This window comes from Bubalus bubalis, chromosome 11 (genome assembly GCF_019923935.1).
Source record: "Bubalus bubalis isolate 160015118507 breed Murrah chromosome 11, NDDB_SH_1, whole genome shotgun sequence".
NCBI lineage: Eukaryota > Metazoa > Chordata > Mammalia > Artiodactyla > Bovidae > Bubalus > Bubalus bubalis.
The window spans coordinates 97978572-97997092 of record NC_059167.1 but is presented as its reverse complement, the minus strand read 5'-3'; the positions used below and the strand labels follow the sequence as shown (position 1 = coordinate 97997092).

The 18521-nt window shown below is 40.1% G+C and overlaps 1 protein-coding gene across 4 annotated transcripts in view; it reads left to right on the top strand.

The window, feature by feature from the left end:
* Window positions 1-88: 88 nt before the first annotated feature.
* Window positions 89-18521, top strand: part of AP3S1 (adaptor related protein complex 3 subunit sigma 1) — a 74593-nt gene continuing 56160 nt past the window's right edge. For 2 of the 4 annotated variants that reach the window (XM_006047260.4, XR_006543093.2), the window contains exon 1: window positions 92-304. In XM_006047260.4, the coding sequence (XP_006047322.1) occupies window positions 236-304 (69 nt within the window). In that variant the 5' untranslated portion in view covers window positions 92-235. Of the gene's footprint in view, window positions 305-18521 lie in introns of all 4 variants that reach the window. The other 2 variants (XM_044925498.2, XM_044925497.2) reach the window with 2 other exon arrangements.

The window sequence follows — 18521 nt, the reverse complement described above, 5'->3', positions numbered from 1 at the left end:
TGCGCACGCGCCCCTCAGCTCCGCGCCCCGGTCCTGGAGCTATTTCCGCTTCCCCCCATGCCAACCCCTCCTAAGCCCCGCCCCGTGCAAGCCCCGCCCCGAATCTCGGGGGCGCGCGCGCGCGTGTGCGGGAGGGGGCGGGTGGGGAAGGACAGCCGGCGAGATCCCGAGGCGAGGCTCGCGCGCCCGCCCCCGCCCTGGCCCCCAGCTCCCACCCGGTCCGCCCGGCTCAGCCATGATCAAGGCGATCCTCATCTTTAACAACCACGGGAAGCCGCGGCTCTCCAAGTTCTACCAGCCCTACGTGAGTGCCCGCCGCCGCCGATCCGGGCGAGGGGGGAGTCGTTGGCGGCCGGCAGCGCCCCCCGGGCGACCCCCTCAGGCGCGTCGCGGCCCTTCTGGCGCCCCGGCCGCCGCGCGCTCCTGGCTGTCAGCCTCCGGGTGGGTGTGCCGGGTGCCCACCTCCCGCGGCGCTCCCTTCCTCCGACGTGGCTTTTCTCAGGCGGCTCCTCCGCTTGTCTGTGGGCTGGGTGGCTTCCCGGCTGTGCGGGCGAGGCCCTGGAGACTTCCCGGTGCGGGGCCGAAGCGGGTCCGGCGGCTGCAGCCCACCTGAGCGCGCGAGCTTTGCAGCCCACCCGGGTTTGCAGCCCGCTCCTGTTAGCAGCCGAGGGAGACTGTTAGAGCCGGTTGGTCTGGCAGCCCCACCTCCCCGACTCCCAGCCTTTCCTGCCTGACTTCTTTCTCTTCTCCTGTGTGGACAGATGGGCTAGTGGGTTTTTTTTTTTTTTTTTTTTTTTTTTTTCCGCTGTAATCCTCTTGTCGCGCAGGAACTTTGGCTTCCTGCGTTTGGAGAGACCTGCACGCTTTGTAGTCTCTCCCGTAGGTTGCCATACGTGATCGAGTGCTCAGTATGACTTTCCGGTGTCTCCTTTTTAACGACAAAGATAAGTGAGGACCTAACGTTTCTCTGTGGCTTTTCCCCTAGCGGCTGTATTTTATTTACTCCTGCAATAACTGGCGAGGATTGTTGTTTGATCAAGTAGAACGGTGATGCTATACCTGAAAGTGACCATTTCAGCGACTGGTTTGTCATTTTTCTACGTAAGGGAGTTTGCCCTAATTTATAGGTTTTCTTCTGCTTACAAAGAATAGTAATATTTGTTCAACTCTTTCAGAAGTGTAAATATTGTGGGAAAACGCAGGCTTTACGGTAGTAATTTACAAGTAATTTATTACTGTTTGATGGAGGGTTACAGACCAGTGTTCCTATCTGAGGGCAAAATTTACCACTGTGGAAACACAAAATTAGGCTCTCAGTGATAGGATTAATGTGGACATATAACCCTTGTTTATTGTTGCATTATTTATTGTTGTATATAACTTTGTATTGGACATTTTGCTTAGAGCCAGAAAATGAACTTTCAATTAAATATTGAAACTGTGCCACGGCTAACACTTTTATGCAGATAAATCCCAGATGGAAGTCATTGATAATGCAGTCTGTGTGGAGGTGTTAGTTAAAGTGAGAAATCTTGAGCTCGTTTTTTATATCCATAAGTAATTTTGCTTTTGCTGGCGATAAATAGAAAAGAATATTTTCTACTACTCCTGTTTCGTTTTAGTGTAGTATAATATCGATCCTAATACGTTTAAGAATTCTACATCATTCTTTAATCCAGGATAAAATTCTACTTGATTTTTCTGAATGGAAAAAAATCCCCTTGATTTTACATTGTTACCCATTTGCCTTAAATACATTGCTGTGCTAGCCTTTCCTGAAGGTATCTTTCTTTGAGCCATTTTGCCCTGCCATCCGTTTGCAGTGTAGAAACAGTATGTTCCAGTTGTGAAACAGAATTTTAACATGTGTTTCTCCATATCTCCACTTAATAATTAAGCGCTATTCAAAGTAGAAGGTTTTGTGGCTAATCCATAATATCAGTGTAACCACTCCTGTAGTGTGGACTTTAACTATGTGCAGAAAAATGTGTCGAATTTGAAATGCAGAAATACCTCTTTTCTCTTGTCCAACGCTGGCAACAGAAGTACCTTTAACCTTTACTCAGGAGGTAGCAGTAAGGTTAACGTGGAACAGTGGCAGCTCTGGTGTCATTTTGTTGTTCAGCCGTGAAGAAATGTCTGACTCTGCGACCCTGTGAACTGCCCCTCTCCAGGCTTTCCTGTCCTTCACTATCTCACGGAATTTGCTCAAACTCATGTCCATTGCTAAATGACTGGTGTAGCCAGGAGTAGGTTGCTAAGAGATGTAAAAGAAGACTCTAGTGTTCACTGAACATGAGGAAGTGGGGGATGCCAGGAAATGTTATTACTCTTTCATAAATCGAGTTTTGCCAGCCGTTTGTTTATTTTTGTCATTCAGGAATATTTTGAGATTATTTATATATTTGCTTGCCATTTGACGGCAGAAATCCTTTTCATTCAATCAATTCATTTATTCAGTTTTTATTCCATCAGTCAGTTTGTCAACAAATATTGATTTCATGCCTCCCATGTGCAGGCAGTGTTTTAAAATTTGGAGGTGAACAAACAGATAACTTATGCTTTTTCAGCTGGGACATAGACAAAGCTAATAAGTAGAATATATACCATGCCAGATAGTAATAGGTGCTGTGGGAAAAATAAAGCAGGGAAGGGTGATAGGGAATGCAAAGGTGGCACTTGAGAATAGATAAGTTTCCGCTGAGATGGTGATACTTGAGCAAAGACTTGGAAGAGGTGAGAAAGGCAGCGTTGCAATTATCTGGGGGAAATTCTTTCCAGGCAAAGGGAGCAGTAGGTGCAAAAGTCCTAAGGAGGGAATGGAAGAACCTGTCCTGTTGGAAGAACACCAGGACTAGCATGGCAAGAACAGACTGTCTGCGGAAGGAGGAAGCAAGGCCTGTGTGTATGGGGCAACAGAGTTTATTCTGTTCTCACTGCATGCTGTGTCCTTCCCTACCATTGCCAGATGCCCAGGTTCCGGGTGTAACTCATCACTTAAGCATCCGCTGAAGCCTTTTTGTCTTGCTTAAAGATTCCTCTTGGTTCTTAGGATTTTGTTTTTATTTTATGGTATACTATTCTGTTTCAGATTGCATAATTCCTTGGGGCATCCTATACATTGCTTAATGGAAGGTATCAGGTTTTAAACAGATTTGGCAACCCACTCCAGTGTTCTTGCCTGGAGAATCCCAGGGACGGGGGAGCCTGGTGGACTGACGTCTATGGGGTCGCACAGAGTCAGACACGACTGAAGTGACTTAGCCGCAGTAGCAGTGTTACCTACCCTCTGCAATCAACATTAAGCCTTAAAATATAAAGAACTCTGTATTTCTTTGCTAAACGCATTCATCAGAGTTTCCTAGCTTGAGGTGGAGTGTGTTTAGAAATGATTTCCCAAGGTTCCTTCCAACTCTAAAATTTAGTCTTTTTATTAACTGAAAGTTTTAAGAATCCATGTCTTTAGGACGGAAGTAATGAGGAAACAGCTGTTACTGCAGCTGTTTTGGTTTTTAGTTCAAAGAGGCTTTAAGAAGTACATATCCAATAACATTGACAGTTTTGAGCTTAATTTATTGAGGGGATATCTAGGGGTGTGATTTGGGTATCATTCCTGTGCTCTGATAGGATGCTGAGCTTTGAGTCCAGCAATAATGATTTGACACTGAAGAGTTTGAAAACTTAACCATGCCAACCAGTTTCCCTTACTGCATTGGATTTCCATTTCTCATTTATTCTCCCTTATGATACAACAGTTTGTATTTACCCTTTAATAGTACAGATTTCCAGTTCTTGCTGTAATAAATGTTTAGATTTGATTGTGCCTCAAACCTGCTGTTCAATGTATGGGACATGTAAAGTCACCCTCGGTTTTCTAAACTGATGTTTTTGGTTCATTCTACTAAAATCAGACATGTAAGATTTCAAGAGTGGACTCAATTCATTCACTTTTGTTTTTCCCTCCTGTATTCTTGAACTGGGCTTCCCAGATGTCGCTAGTGATAAAAGAACCTTCCTGCCAATGAAGGAGACATAAGAGATGCGGGTTCTCTCCCTGGGTCAAGAAGATCCCCTGGAGGAGGGCATGGCAACCCACTCCAGTATTTTTGCCTAGAGAATTCCATGGACAGAGGAACCTGGCAGGCTACAGTCCATAGGGTTGCAAAGAGTCAGACACGACTGAAGCAACTAGCACGCAGGCACATCCTTGAACTTGACTGCAGAAATTCAAATGTTTTTCTTGCTTTACTTCTTTAATTGACATTTAGCCATAGCGACTTGGCAACAGTAAACTTTAGTGTTTTAATATTTGCCTGGCAATATTTGTATATTACTATAAATCACTAAAGGAGATTTATATTTCATAAGCCATATATATATTTTATATAGCCATCAAGCAAGGAAAAAAACCCTTGGGTTATGATTCTCATGTTATTAATGCACCATGGCATATCCTTTGGTGAATATCTGTAATAAAATAAAAGTGTTTTCCTTTTATATGAATTATTGTAGTTGTGTCTACAGATTTAAGCAATTGTGTATTTATAAGGGTGTACACAAAGTACAAACAGGAAAGTTGTAAAACTATTACATACATGAGTTGTCTCAACATTCTTATAAACTATATCTGATTATTAAGTTGTTTTTCAACTAAATGAAAGCCCTAGATAGAATGCTTATATTGTTCCTTCCTTTTTTTGAATTTGTTTACACTATTTTTCTTTCAAAAATTTCTTTGAGAAAGATGCATTAGTGTTGACTGATGTCTTTTTTTGCAGCTATTAAGACATTGTGGCAAATGGGATAGTTAAACTTATTTTTATGATTCTATGTCAACAATTCTAAGTTTAAATTTAGGTATTATCACATATTAACACATAGTATTTGACTGTTTTGTTAACAAGATAATTCAAAATTATTTTATTTCCTTCCACATGAGTTAGGACACTTTTGGCTCTACAAATTGAATTTTATGTAACCTGACTCCAATTTGCTTTAAAAGGAACTTTGTTAGGATACAGAATAGGAAACGCAGACTAACAGACAAACTCCAAAATTATTTGATTCAGCAAATCAATGACTTCACTATAAATCCGGTTTCTTTCTCTTTCTCTGCCCTGCACTTTACAAAGTTGATATCCAAAGGTTGATTTCCTCCTTGAAATCAGTTTTAATTAATAAAATCAACAAGGAGAGAGAGATCTGTTCCTATAATCCTAGACTATGTCTTTCCCTTCAGTCTGGGTGGTTCTACTCAGTCTGGTTAGAGTAATTGGGATCCATCCTTACAGCTCGGGCTTCCCTTGTGACTCAGCTGGTAAAGAAGCCGCCTACAATGCGGGAGACCTGGGTTCAATCCCTGGGTTGGGAAGATCCCCTGGAGAAGGGAAAGACTACCCACTCCAGTATTCTGGCCTGGAGAATTCTATGAAGTGTATAGTCCATGTGGTCACAAAGAGTCAGACACTACTGAGCGACTAAGTGACTTTCACACTTTCACTTACAGCTGAGAATGAGGGTGGAAATTTGAAGAAAATTGGTATTCTGTTGGAAAGGTGGAAGAGAGGAGTGAATGTGGGTAGGCAAAAAAGTATCCGCTATTCCTTCTTCATTAGGTCAGTTCAGTTCAGTCGCTCAGTCGTGTCCGACTCTTTGCGACCCCATGAAGTGCAGCACGCCAGGCCTCCCTGTCCATCACCAACTCCTGGAGTTCACCCAGACTCACCTCCATCAAGTCAGTGATGCCATCCAGCCATCTCATCCTCTGTCGTCCCCTTCTCCTCCTGCCCCCAATCCCTCCCAGCATCAGAGTCTTTTCCAATGACTCAACTCTTCACATGAGGTGGCCAAAAAGTACTGGAGTTTCAGCTTTAGCATCATTCCTTCCAAAGAACACCCAGGGCTGATCTCCTTCAGAATGGACTGGTTGGATCTCCTTGCAGTCCAAGGGACTCTCAAGAGTCTTCTTCAACACCACAGTTCAAAAGCATCAATTCTTCGGCGCTCAGCCTTCTTCACAGTCCAACTCTCACATCCATACATGACCACAGAAAAAACCATAGCCTTGACTAGACAGACCTTTGTTGGCAAAGTAATGTCTCTGCTTTTGAATATGCTATCTAGGTTGACCATAACTTTCCTTCCAAGGAGTAAGCGTCTTTTAATTTCATGGCTGCAGTCACTATCTGCAGTGATTTTGGAGCCCCCCAAAATAAAGTCTGACACTGTTTCCACTGTTTCCCCATCTATCTCCCATGACGTGATGGGACCAGATGCCATGATCTTCATTTTCTGAATGTTGAGCTTTAAGCCAACTTTTTCACTCTCTTCTTTCACTTTCATCAAGAGGCTTTTGAGTTCCTCTTCACTTTCTGCCATAAGGGTGGTGTCATCTGCATATCTGAGGTGATTGATATTTCTCCCGGCAATCTTGATTCCAGCTTGTGCTTCTTCCAGCCCAGCGTTTCTCATGATGTACTCTGCATATAAGTTAAATAAGCAGGGTGACAATATACAGCCTTGACGTACTCCTTTTCCTATTTGGAACCAGTCTGTTGTTCCATGTCCAGTTCTAACTGTTGCTTCCTGACCCGCATACAGATTTCTCAAAAGGCAGGTCAGGTGGTCTGGTATTCCCATCTCTTTCAGAATTTTCCACAGTTCATTGTGATCCACACAGTCAAAGCCTTTGGCATAGTCAATAAAGCAGAAATAGATGTTTTTCTGGAACTCTCTTGCTTTTTCCATGATCCAACGGATGTTGGAAATTTGATCTCTGGTTTCTCTGCCTTTTCTAAAACCAGCTTGAACATCAGGAAGTTCACGGTTCACATATTGCTGAAGCCTGGCTTGGAGAATTTTGAGCATTACTTTACTAGCATGTGAGATGAGTGCAATTGTGCGGTAGTTTGCGCATTCTTTGGCATTGCCTTTCTTTGGGATTGGAATGAAAACTGACCATTTTCAGTCCTGTGGCCCCTGCTGAGTTTTCCAAATTTGCTGGCATATTGAGTGCAGTACTTTCACAGCATCATCTTTCAGGATTTGAAAGAGCTCAACTGGAATTCCATCACCTCCACTAGCTTTGTTCGTAGTGATGCTTTCTAAGGCCCACTTGACTTCACATTCCAGGATGTCTGGCTCTAGGTGAGTGATCACACCATCGTGATTATCTGGGTCATGAAGATCTTTTTTGTACAGTTCTTATGTGTATTCTTGCCATCTCTTCTTAATATCTTCTGCTTCTGTTAGGTCCATACCATTTCTGTCCTTTTATCGAGCCCATCTTTGCATGATATGCTCCCTTGGTATCTCTAATTTTCTTGAAGAGATCTCTAGTCTTTCCCATTCTGTTGTTTTCCTCTATTTCTTTGCATTGATTGCTGAGGAAGGCTTTCTTGTCTCTTCTTGCTGTTCTTTGCAACTCTGCATTCAAATGCTTATATCTTTCCTTTTCTCCTTTGCTTTTTGCTTCTCTTCTTTTCACAGCTATTTGTAAGGCCTCCCCAGACAGCCATTTTGCTTTTTTGCATTTCTTTTCCATGGGGATGGTCTTGATCCCTGTCTGCTGTTCAAAGTCACAAACCTCATTCCATAGTTCAACAGGCACTCTATCTATCAGATCTAGGCCCTTAAATCTATTTCTCACTTCCACTGTATAATCATAAGGGCTCATGTTATTTCTTTTGAATAGATATTTTCTTCTTCTCTGTAATTTTATTTTATTTTTTTTTTTAAGATTTATTTTATTTTTTGGTTGGAGGGTCTTCATTGCCATAGACAGGCTTTCTCTAGTTGTGGCCAAGCGGGAGCTTCCTTTTGCTGTGGTGTGCTGGCTTCTCGTTGCAGTGGCGTCTCCTGTTGAGGAGCACAGGCTCTAGGCGCAGGGGCTTTAGTACCTGCAGCTAGTGGGCTCAGCAGTTGCGGCTCACGGGCTCTAGAGCGCTGGCCCAGTCGTTGTGGCACTTGGGCTTAGTTGCTGTGCAGCATGTGGGAGCTCCTGGACTAGGGGTAATACCTGTGTCCCTTGCATTGCAAAGCAGATTCGTAACCACTGGACCACCAGGGAAGCCCCATTCTCGGTAATTTTAGATTGTTTCTGAGGATGTTACTGTCAAGACTAGTTCTTGGTACTATGTGGTTCTGAACATGTGACACAAAAAAATCGTACTTATTACTTAGTTCAAGGTATTCCTTATACTGGTGGAATATTGAAAAATTCAAATTCTAATATAATCACAATTTTCGTAGGTAGTATGCTTAAAGACTTGCTTTTTAAAAAATTAAGATTAATAAACCTGTTGCCAATTGTGTTGAAAGGAAGAAATAAAATGTTCACCATCACAGTGATTTTTGGTTTGGGGGAAAAGTTATAGTTCACTCCTCTGCCTTTCAGAACAGAAAAAGGCCTTGTATCAGGTGGCAGTATTATATTTCTTTGGTTAAGCTGATTGCTAAATTATTTATTGTTTTAATTCTTAAGTAAATTTATTGTGATTGCATGAAAAATATGTAAGTATTAAGATCACTAAGGTCATCCTTGATTTCACCACCCATAGATAACTGTTGCTGTTTAATGTACTTCTTCTCTATGTCTTCTTAAATTTTTTCTCTAGAATATCCCAATGAAGAGTATATCCTTTTTAGACACTAATAACACAAAGAATGCATTGAAGCTGTCATTGGATTTATAGAACACTTGTGGCTTTAAGATAACCAAATATTTTAATGTCTTGCTGTTAATGTCATGTCACTAAGTCATGTCCACCTCTTTGCAATCCCATGGACTGCAGCGTACCAGGCTTCCTTGTCCTTCGCTATCTCCCAGTGTTTGGTCAGATTCATGTTCATTGAGTTGGTGATGCTATCCAACCATCTCATGTCTAGCTGTTTGATTATTAAATATTTAAAAATGCATAATGTATATTAATTGTATTTTAATAACTTGCATGTATTTTTTTTCTCCATATATATCTTCCTCCCTCCCCCCATAGAATTGAACTTACGTAAGTAACCTGAGTGTATCAGGGCCCTTCCCTTTTTTTGATTCTGAAAGGAAATCTTTGCTAATTTTTGTGATAAAGTCAAAGGATTCCTTCTTTAGCAGTTGAAACTGTCTTTGTACTTTTGGGTTACTGATTTCTTCACTGCTGCTGTTAAGCCAAGGCAATTCTGGCCCTGTCAGCCTTCCTCTCACCAATTCATCTGAACTGCAATACAGATTTACAGCTTTCTTTGCTAAAGGGTCAGGAAACTCTCAAGCTGTGTAAGAGGAGTAAAGGCCAACATTCTAGCTATCAGGTGTTAAATTCTTAAGACTCCAAGGGCAGACACTTCCAGGCTTAGTCCTTTGAAAGTAAGAGTGTCCTTTTGGGATACTATCTGACCTGCCCATTGCACTCTCCTTTCTCTTCTCCCCTGCCCATATTCCTTCAAGACATGTTTATTTGTTGTTTTGTATGCTCCTGTTCTAAGCTCTGGTAATATTGTAATGAGTAAGACTGACAGCCTTCCTGCCCTGTGGGTTTATTAATACTTTCCAGTGACGACAAATAAACAATAAATGAATTATGTCAAACTGTGTGATTAGTCTATGAAAAAAAAAAAAAAATGAAGCCGTGTAGGGGGATAGAGAGTGATGGGGAGAAGCTATCTTAAATAAAATCATCAAGGAAAGACTCTTTACAAACCTGATGTTGGAGAAGATGAACTGTATGAGGTGAGGGAGTGTTTGAGAAAAACTGAGGAAAGAACGTTTCAGGCAGAAAGAGGTGTAGGATCCCTCAGACGGGCCCACAGTTGGTGTGGAGGAATAGCAAGAAGGCAAGCAGAGTGATCGCAGGGAAGAGTGACCGGAGATGAAGTGAGAGAGAGAGAGAGAGAGGGACTCATGCCTGTGTCAAACCGCGCCTTCTCTTCTTCGAGTCTTTCAGTCAGATGACATCATCCCTGTCGTGCTCTCCACAGGAAGCTGCGTTTCTCCTTGAATCCCACTTGTATTTTGCATAGTTGAACACTGCCTCTCGCCTCTGCAGGAGAGGTAATGATGCTCTCCTCTGCTCAATTATTTTCTTCTCTACCTGGTTTGGAGAGGTAGGAGAGCTTGCCCAGCAAATGAAGGTGAAAGCGAGCGCTCAATTCTGTGCAGCCTCTATATTAAGGAGACCAGTGATCAAGCTGGTTTCGTTTCCTAAGTAACCTGTGAAGTAACAAGCTCAAGAAGAAAAGCATTTATCTTTCTCAGACATCTCACAGCCTTAATTATAGATGAGCAAAGTCTATGTGATGCCTACTAGACCAGCTCTGTTATCGTGCCAGGAAGCATTTCCATCTTTTCTGCTTTGCTTGGAGCCTACCAATGCAGGAATCCATGGCTGCCAGTCGCTGTTCTCTTTGTTAGCCAGGAGCAAAGGGCTCTTGATCGGTGTCAGACCCACTGTATTGTTTTGATGACTGTGTGCTAGCCAATTAAGTGGGAAAGACTGCAAGTTCATCCCACTGCACATGTATTCTGCCATTACCTGTCACTGATAATTCTTAGTGTGATTGTTCTAAAATGATTTTTATGGTGATAAAACATTTGTAACAGATTTACCATTTGAAGTATATAGCTCTGTGGCATTAAGTAAAGTGTTGTATAACCATCACTACCATGCATCTGGAGAACATCTTCATCTTCCCCACTTGAAACTTTGTACACTGTTAAACACTTAACCCCCCATTGTCCCCTTCCCCCTGGAAAGCCACCAGCAACCCCCATTCTACTTTCTATCTCAATGAATTTGGTTAGGAATCTCATGAAAGAGAAATCTCGCAATGTTTGTCCTTTCATGACTGGCCTCTTTCACTTGGCAGGCCCGTGGTATGTACATGTGCTAGGTCGCTTCAGTCGTGTCTGACTCTTTTCAACCCCATGGACTGTAGCCCACCAGGCTCCTTTGTCCCTGGGATTCTCCAGGCAAGAATACTGGAGTTGGTTGCGTGCCCTCCTCCATGGGATCTTCCTGACCCAGGGATTGAACCTGTGTCTCTTATGTTCCCTGCATTGGTAGATGGGCTCTTTACCACTCGTGCCGCCTGGGAAGCCCTTCACTTGGCGTGGTGTCTTCAAAGATTTAACAGTATTGTTGCATGTGTCAACTTTTCCTTCTTTTTCAAGGCTGAATAATATGTATATATGCACGTGCCATGCATTATTTGTCCATTTGTCTATTACTGGATGCTTGGGTTCCACTTTTTGACTGTTGTGAATAACGCTGCTGTGAACCTGGGTGTTAGGTTACACTTCCCTGTTAACTAGTGATGTTGAGCGTCATTTCGTGTGTTTACTGATCGTTTGTATATCTTCTTTGGAGAAATATCTAAGTACTTTGCCCATTTTATAATCAGGCTATTTGGTTTCTTTGTTGTTGAGTTGCTTCTTATCAGATACATGATTTGCAGATATTTTCTCCCAATCAGTGAGTTGCTTATTCACCCAAGGAGTGGTATCCCTTTTCAAAGGATAGTGTCTTTTGATGCACAAAATTTTTGCTTTTGGTGAGATCCATCTTTTTTTTTTCCTCCTGTGCTTTTGGTATCATATCCAGAAAATGATTTTTTAATGACTATATAATAATTTATTGAATCATATATCATAATTTATTTAACCAGTCTTCTGCTGTGGACTTTTATTTTGAATAAGGTTTTTTAAAGTGAATATTGGGTAAGAAAATACTTTCAAAACCTGATGCATAATAAAAACTCAGTACTTGTTACCTAAATTAATAATAACTTTCATTGCTACTTTTATTATTACTACTACTTGTTACTTCCTATCCTTGGTTGGAAAGTTATATCACTAAGGGACTATAGAACAGTCCAGAGATTGTTCCTGGATGTTCTTTCTATTTCCTCAAAATGAATCATCCCTTTGTAAACCTTGTTTTGGAGTGAACTTCCTTCTAATTACAAAATGCAAAGTTCTACAAGATTCTTCCAGAGAAGAGAGTTTCATTGGGAGGTGTTTTAAACAGAAAGCTAAAAAACTTGCCCCAGCTTTTTTTTTTTTTTAAATTTTAAAGAATTACCTAACCTTTAAAAAAATCTTTAAGGTATAATTTATAATTCACATACTATAAAATTTACTCATTTAAAGTGTATATATAATTCAGTGATTAAAAAAATTTTTTTATTCATGGCTGTATTAATGCAACTATCAGCATAATATATATTTAGAACATTTTTATCAAACCAAATGAAACCTCATACCCATTAACAGTCAATCCCTAATCTCTACTCCCCCCAGCCTTTGGCAACTACTAATCTATTTTCTGTGTATTTAGATTTGCCTATTCTAGACATCTCATATAAATGAAATCATGAAATATGTAGTCTTTTGTGGCTGACGTCTTTTCACTTAGCATATTTTCAGGATTCACCCATGTTGTAGCACGTATCAGTACTGCATTTTTATGGCCAAATAATATTCCATTGTATAGACATACCACATGTGTTTGTCCTTTTATCAGTTGATGGATGATGTTTGAACTGTTTCAACTTTTTGACTACTGTGAATAGTGTTGCTATGAACATTCATGTACAAATTTTTTCTCTGGACATGTATTTTCATATCTTTTGGTTATGTATCTAGGAGTGGAATGACTAGGTCATATGGTAACAATGTTTATTAATTGTTTAAAGAACTGCCAGATCGTTCTCCAGATTGTCTATTCCAATTTAAATACCCATCAGCAATGTATGAAGGCTCCAATTTCTCCATATCTTCATTAACTCTTATTTTATTATGTGTCTTTTTGATTCTAGTTAACGTGGTAGATGTCAGATGGTGTCTCGTGATTTTCGTTTATATTTTCCTAATGACAGTGACAGTGAGCATCTTTTCATGTGCTTATTGGCTATTTGTGTATCTTTGGAGAAAAGTCTATTCAAATCCTTAATCCCTTTTTAAGTTGGGTTATGTGTCTTTTGGTTATTGAGTTTGTAAGAGTTCTTGATTTACTCTGGATGCAGACGCCTTGCAGATACATGAGTTGTACATCTTTGTTGTTGCTTCCACTTTCCTGACAGTGTCATTTGCGGCACAGAGGTTTGTGATTTTTAAAGTCTGTCTTTATTTGGCCCCATCAGCTCTTTGTTGCAGTACACAGCCTTTGTTACCCTGTGACATGTGGGAACTTAGTTCCCTGACCAGGGTTCAAACCCGCATCCCCTGCCCTGGAAGGTGGATTCTTAACCAGTGGACCACAAGGGAAGTCCCTGCTGCTGCTGCTGCTGCTGCTGCTAAGTCGCTTCAGTCGTGTCCGACTCTGTGCGACCCCATAGATGGCAGCCCACTAGGCTCCTCTGTCCCTGGGATTCTCCAGCCAAGAATACTGGAGTGGGTTGCCATTTCCTTCTCCAATGCATGAAAGTGAAAAGTGAAAGTGAAGTCGCTCAGTCGTGCCCGACTCTTAGCGACCCCATGGACTGCAGCCTACCAGGCTCCTCTGACCGTGGGATTTTTCCAGGCAAGAGTACTGGAGTGGGGTGCCATTGTCGTCTCTGAGGGAAGTCCCTAAAGGTTTCTTATTTTGATTTTGTCCAATTTATCCTCCCCCCACCTTTACCTGTGTTATTTTGGCATATCTAAGAAAACTTTGTGTAATCCAAGATCATATAGGTTATATTTCCTTTCAGGAGTTCTGTAGTTTTCTTACATTTAGGTCTGTGATCTTTTTTTGAGTTAGCTCTGTGTATGGTGTGGGGTAAGAGGTTAATGTCATTTTTTGCAGGTAGCTATCCAGTTTTCCTCTCACCATTTGTGGAAAAGACTATTCTTTTCTTATTGAATTGTCTAGGTACCTTACTCCAACTTTCCTGCCCCAATTTTACTTTGTTTTTTAGTTCTCAGACCTTTCAGCTTCCACCACAGTTCAGGCTCTCTCTTTAAATATTTCAGACTCAGTCTATCACCTTCTCAGCTGTTTGTTATTTAAATTAAATAATAGGGTTTTTGCCACTGAAAGTGGCAAACTTCTTAGTATGATAGATGTTAATTTTAGAGTGTTGATAATAGCTTTCACATATTGAGTGCTTTCTTGTGCTAAGCATTATTAATACATTTTTATATGTTGTAGGGGGAAACACCATTGAGTTCAAAGAAATTTAATAAACTGGGCAAGCGCTGGTATAATTTCTGTTGCAGGTGCTGTCTTCTCTCCTTGTTGGTTGGGATTTAGGGGTATGATGACTGCTTATTCTTTATACACTCAGGCTAAAAGTGAAGCCTACTCACATATACCAAGTTTCCAGGCAGACTTCCAACTTGGGCGAGATCTGGCAAAAAAAACCCCACATAACTGAATTTTTTTTGTTGAGGGCTTCTCTTTTTCATGTTTTCTAAATGTTGGAGTGCTCTGTGGCTTAGTTTGCAAACTTCTTTTCCCGTTAGGAAAAAGACAGTCTTTCTCTCCCTTCTGCATTTTAATACAAAGTAAACTAATTATTATTCCTCATATATGCTGCTCACTTGGGTCATGCTTTGGTCCTTGCTTTGGCCCAAACTTTTCCTTCTGCCTCCAATGTCAAGTAGCATCACATTCCTCCTTCTCTGCATTCCTGAATTCTGTCTGTTCTGTAAGTCCATCCCTAGATATATGTCACTTTTCTTTGAAGATAATCTTGCTGCTGAAAATCATGTGTTCCCCTTGGCTTCTTACAGTACTGAATATATTTTTTGTGCTGTTCTTATGTCAGAGGTTACCCCCTTTTATCGTAAAGATGTCTATTTCTTTTTTGAACAATAAAAAAGGCAAAATATAGCATATGAAATAAAAATGCTAAGTAGATATATTCATTTTATTTCTTGTTTTAAGCTCTTTTGGAAAAGAAGCTTTCTTTTTGTGTTGGTAATTGTTGATATTCTGACATTCAGTGGAGTAATGAATGCACTTTAAGAAAAAAATTATTTGTGGGAAGCAGGGAAGTGGATAATGATATATTTACTGTCTGATTAGGGGAAAGTTTGGGTTTTAAAGTCGCCTTTTGTTTGGGATATATGTTTAGATTCAAGGAAGGAACATAGAAAAAGGTAAGGTTTTATTAGTGGGCTACTGGATTTTTAAATTTTAGTTTTTAGTGTGGATTAAGAAGTATTAAAAATAATAAGCATTGTTGCCTTTATGTAATTCTAGTTGTCTTTAGACCGATGTAATCTAGGAGATGTGACTGACTGAAATGTATGTGTATCTTTTGACTTCTGTTATGAAACTGTAGCGTTAGGAAATCTGATCAGCCTGAAGCAAGCTCCAGGCTTCTTTATGAAAGCTGTTAAATTAAATTGATTTTTAAAGAAAGGGAAATTGTCTTTTGTCAGTAGAGACCTGATTTGTTTAATCTTAGCTTAGACTTCGGTTGCTTGAATAAAATTTCAGGGCTTCTTTCTAGTATTGATTTTCTCAGTTGAGTATTGCTTGGTATTTTAAGAAAGATGATTCCAAGTAGCAGTCTTGAAGTTTGTATGAGAAATTCTTTTCACTGTTAAAACAGTGAAACGTAATTAAAGTTTAACATATTTAACATCTTACTTGTTTATAAACAATAATGTAATACAAAAAGATAACTTTTCTTAAAACTCCTATACGACCTTTATACTATCATTAGAATTCTAGAGCTATTTAATGGATGATGACAAGGCCTCGAAATGAATATTCTAGAGTAAGTCAATGTTAATCCATGCTTATTATGTGCCAGCTGTTGTGTTTTAGAGCATTATGTGTATTAATTCAATCCTCACAACAACTCTGTGAGTAAATATTATTATTCTTGCTACCAGAGGAAAACTCAGGCAGGTAAAGCAATTTGCTTAAAGTTACACAGTTAATAAAGACAATATTCAGGAATAAACCCAGGTAGTCTGGTTGCAGAATCCATACTCTCTTCCCTCCCTTTTTTATTTTTAGCTTGCTTATCAAAGTTGTATACATAAGCATAGGTTATAGAATGTAACTGGATTCCCCACTGGCTCAGCAGTAAAGAATCTGCCTGCAGTGCAGGAGATAGGAATTCCATCCCTGGGTCAGGAAGATCCTTTGGAGGAGGAAATGGCAACCTATTCCATTATTCTTGCCGGGAAAATCCCATGGAATGAGGACCCTAGCAGGGTTGTAAAGAGTCACAAAGAGTTGGATATGACTAAGTGGCTGAACACAAACACACAAAGAGCTATTATATCGTTCTATAGAATTTATTATGAAAAATAATATGCTCTTATTCACCCCCTCCTGTAGGTACATACATTTATCTGATAACTCGGTGTTTATTACATGTCTCTAAATAACATGCTTGTTTCGTTGCTTGTAGGCAATGGGCATTTTTCACTTGTAGGCATGATCTGTTGACTTCTGCTATTGAAAATGATTATTTAGCTCTTTTTCAGCCCCTCCCACTCAACATCTGTATCCTTCCAATCCTTTCATAGTTATTTCATAATTTTGGTTAGATCAGTATTTGATGTTTACATTAGTTTCTTTTGTGAACACCATCCTCATCTGAGCCATATTATAAATCGATTAGTTTTTCCTGACATTCCCTTTTCCTTGAAGATACAGTTGCCTTTTTCTTTGATCTAATCTTTTGTTTGAAAGAAAGTTTACTTACCCCTAATTCATGTCTTTGTCAGTTGTCTCAGTTCTATACATTTTCTCTCAGTTTCTTATTCCTGAAGAAATCTTTCCTGGAGAGATTGATTCAAGATGGCAGAGTAGAAGGACATGCGCTCATCTCTCCGTGTGAGAGTACCAGAATCACAACTAGCTGTTGAACAGCTATCCACAGGGACTCTGGAACCCACCAAAAAAAAAAAAAAGGAAATCTCTCCTGAAATCCTTTGGACCTGCTTTATGGCGGTCATGTTAGAATCTTTGTTATTGTAGGTATTCCTTTTTCCTGTTCCTGTGTTGGATCTCCTCTTGCTTGGTTATTTTGGTTTATTACCTTACCATGGTGGAACATATTTTCCAGTAAATTCTTGAGAAAGAAAGATCATGGGAGATATTAATAAAATTTTTTGAGACTTTGCAAGTCTGAAGAGACTGTAACTTTACATTAACCGCCTATAGAATTCTTGCTGGAAATAACCTTTCCTCAGAATTTTGATGGCATTGCTCTATTGCCTTTTAGTTTCCACTATTGTTATCAAAAAGCTTGATGAAATTCTAATTATCTATTCTTTGTGTATAGACCTCTTTTTACTCTCCAGAAAATACGTAGACTCCTGTTTGTCTGCAGTTTCTTAAGTTTCACGGACCCTTGCCATGAATCTGTTTTCATTAGTTGTGCTGGGTTCTTGATGGGCCCTTTAATTCTGGAAATTCTTGTTTTCTGTCCTTGAAAAATTTCTCAGTTCTTTTTTTTGAATCTCTTTTTATTCAGCATTCCTCTGGATTGTTGTTCTACTTCTGTTATTCTTTCTCACCTATTTTTCTGCCCTTTGGTCTGATTTTTTGAATGGTTTTCTCACTTTATTTTCCAGTCTTTCCCCTGATTTTTAAAATTTATCCTCATATTTTTAATTTACATGAACTCTTTCTAAAAAATGTCTGAATGTTATGCTCTTCCTGTTCATAGTTGGATTATCTTTTCTTACCTCACTAGTTTTAATGACATATACTTAAATTTTTTTCTTCAGTCTACTTGGTTTATTTCCTTTCGGTTGCTTTTCACCCCTAGTTTTGTCCTTAGCTTTTATTTAGAGCTTTCATCAGATGTCCACTGATCTCTGGTCGACTTCTTTGTAAAAGTAGGATACGAAAAGCTAACGGGAGACCCTGACTCCAGGTTGTTGTTGTTCAGTCACTCAGTCGTGTCCCACTCTTTGTGACCCCAGGACTGCAGCACACCACGCTTCCCTGTCCTTCACCATCTCCCGGAGTTTGCTCAAACTCATGTCCATTGAGTCGGTGATGACAGCCAGCCATCTCATCCTCTGTCATCCGCTTCTCCTCCTGCCTTCAGTCTTTCCCAGCATCAGGGTCTTTTCCAATGACTTAGCTCTTTGCATCAGGTAGACAAAGTATTGGAGCTTCAGCTTCAGCATCAGTCCTTCCAATGAATATTCAGGACTGATTTCCTTTAAGATTAACTGGTTGGATCTCCTTGCAGTCCAAGGAACTCTCAAGAGTCTTCTCCAACACCATAGTTTGAAGGCATTGGCTCTTTGGCATTGCTTTTTTATTGTTGAGCTCTCACATCCATACATGACTACTGAATCCATAGAGGTTGTCTATATGAGCTTTACTTGAGATGGTCAGGCTAGGCAGTTTCACTAGTGTAACAATAGAAACTGCTATAACAGCAATCTCCCCAAGTCTTTGTGCTTAATACAATAAAGATTTATTTTTAACTCACATTAAGTCTAGTATTAGTGTTCCTGATCAGCTAGAACCTTCTTTGTGGGCATTTATTTGTCATTCTTGAAATGGTGTCAAAGGAACTTCTGCATCTAGTTACCATGGAAGATAGTATAGGAATTTTTATGAGTG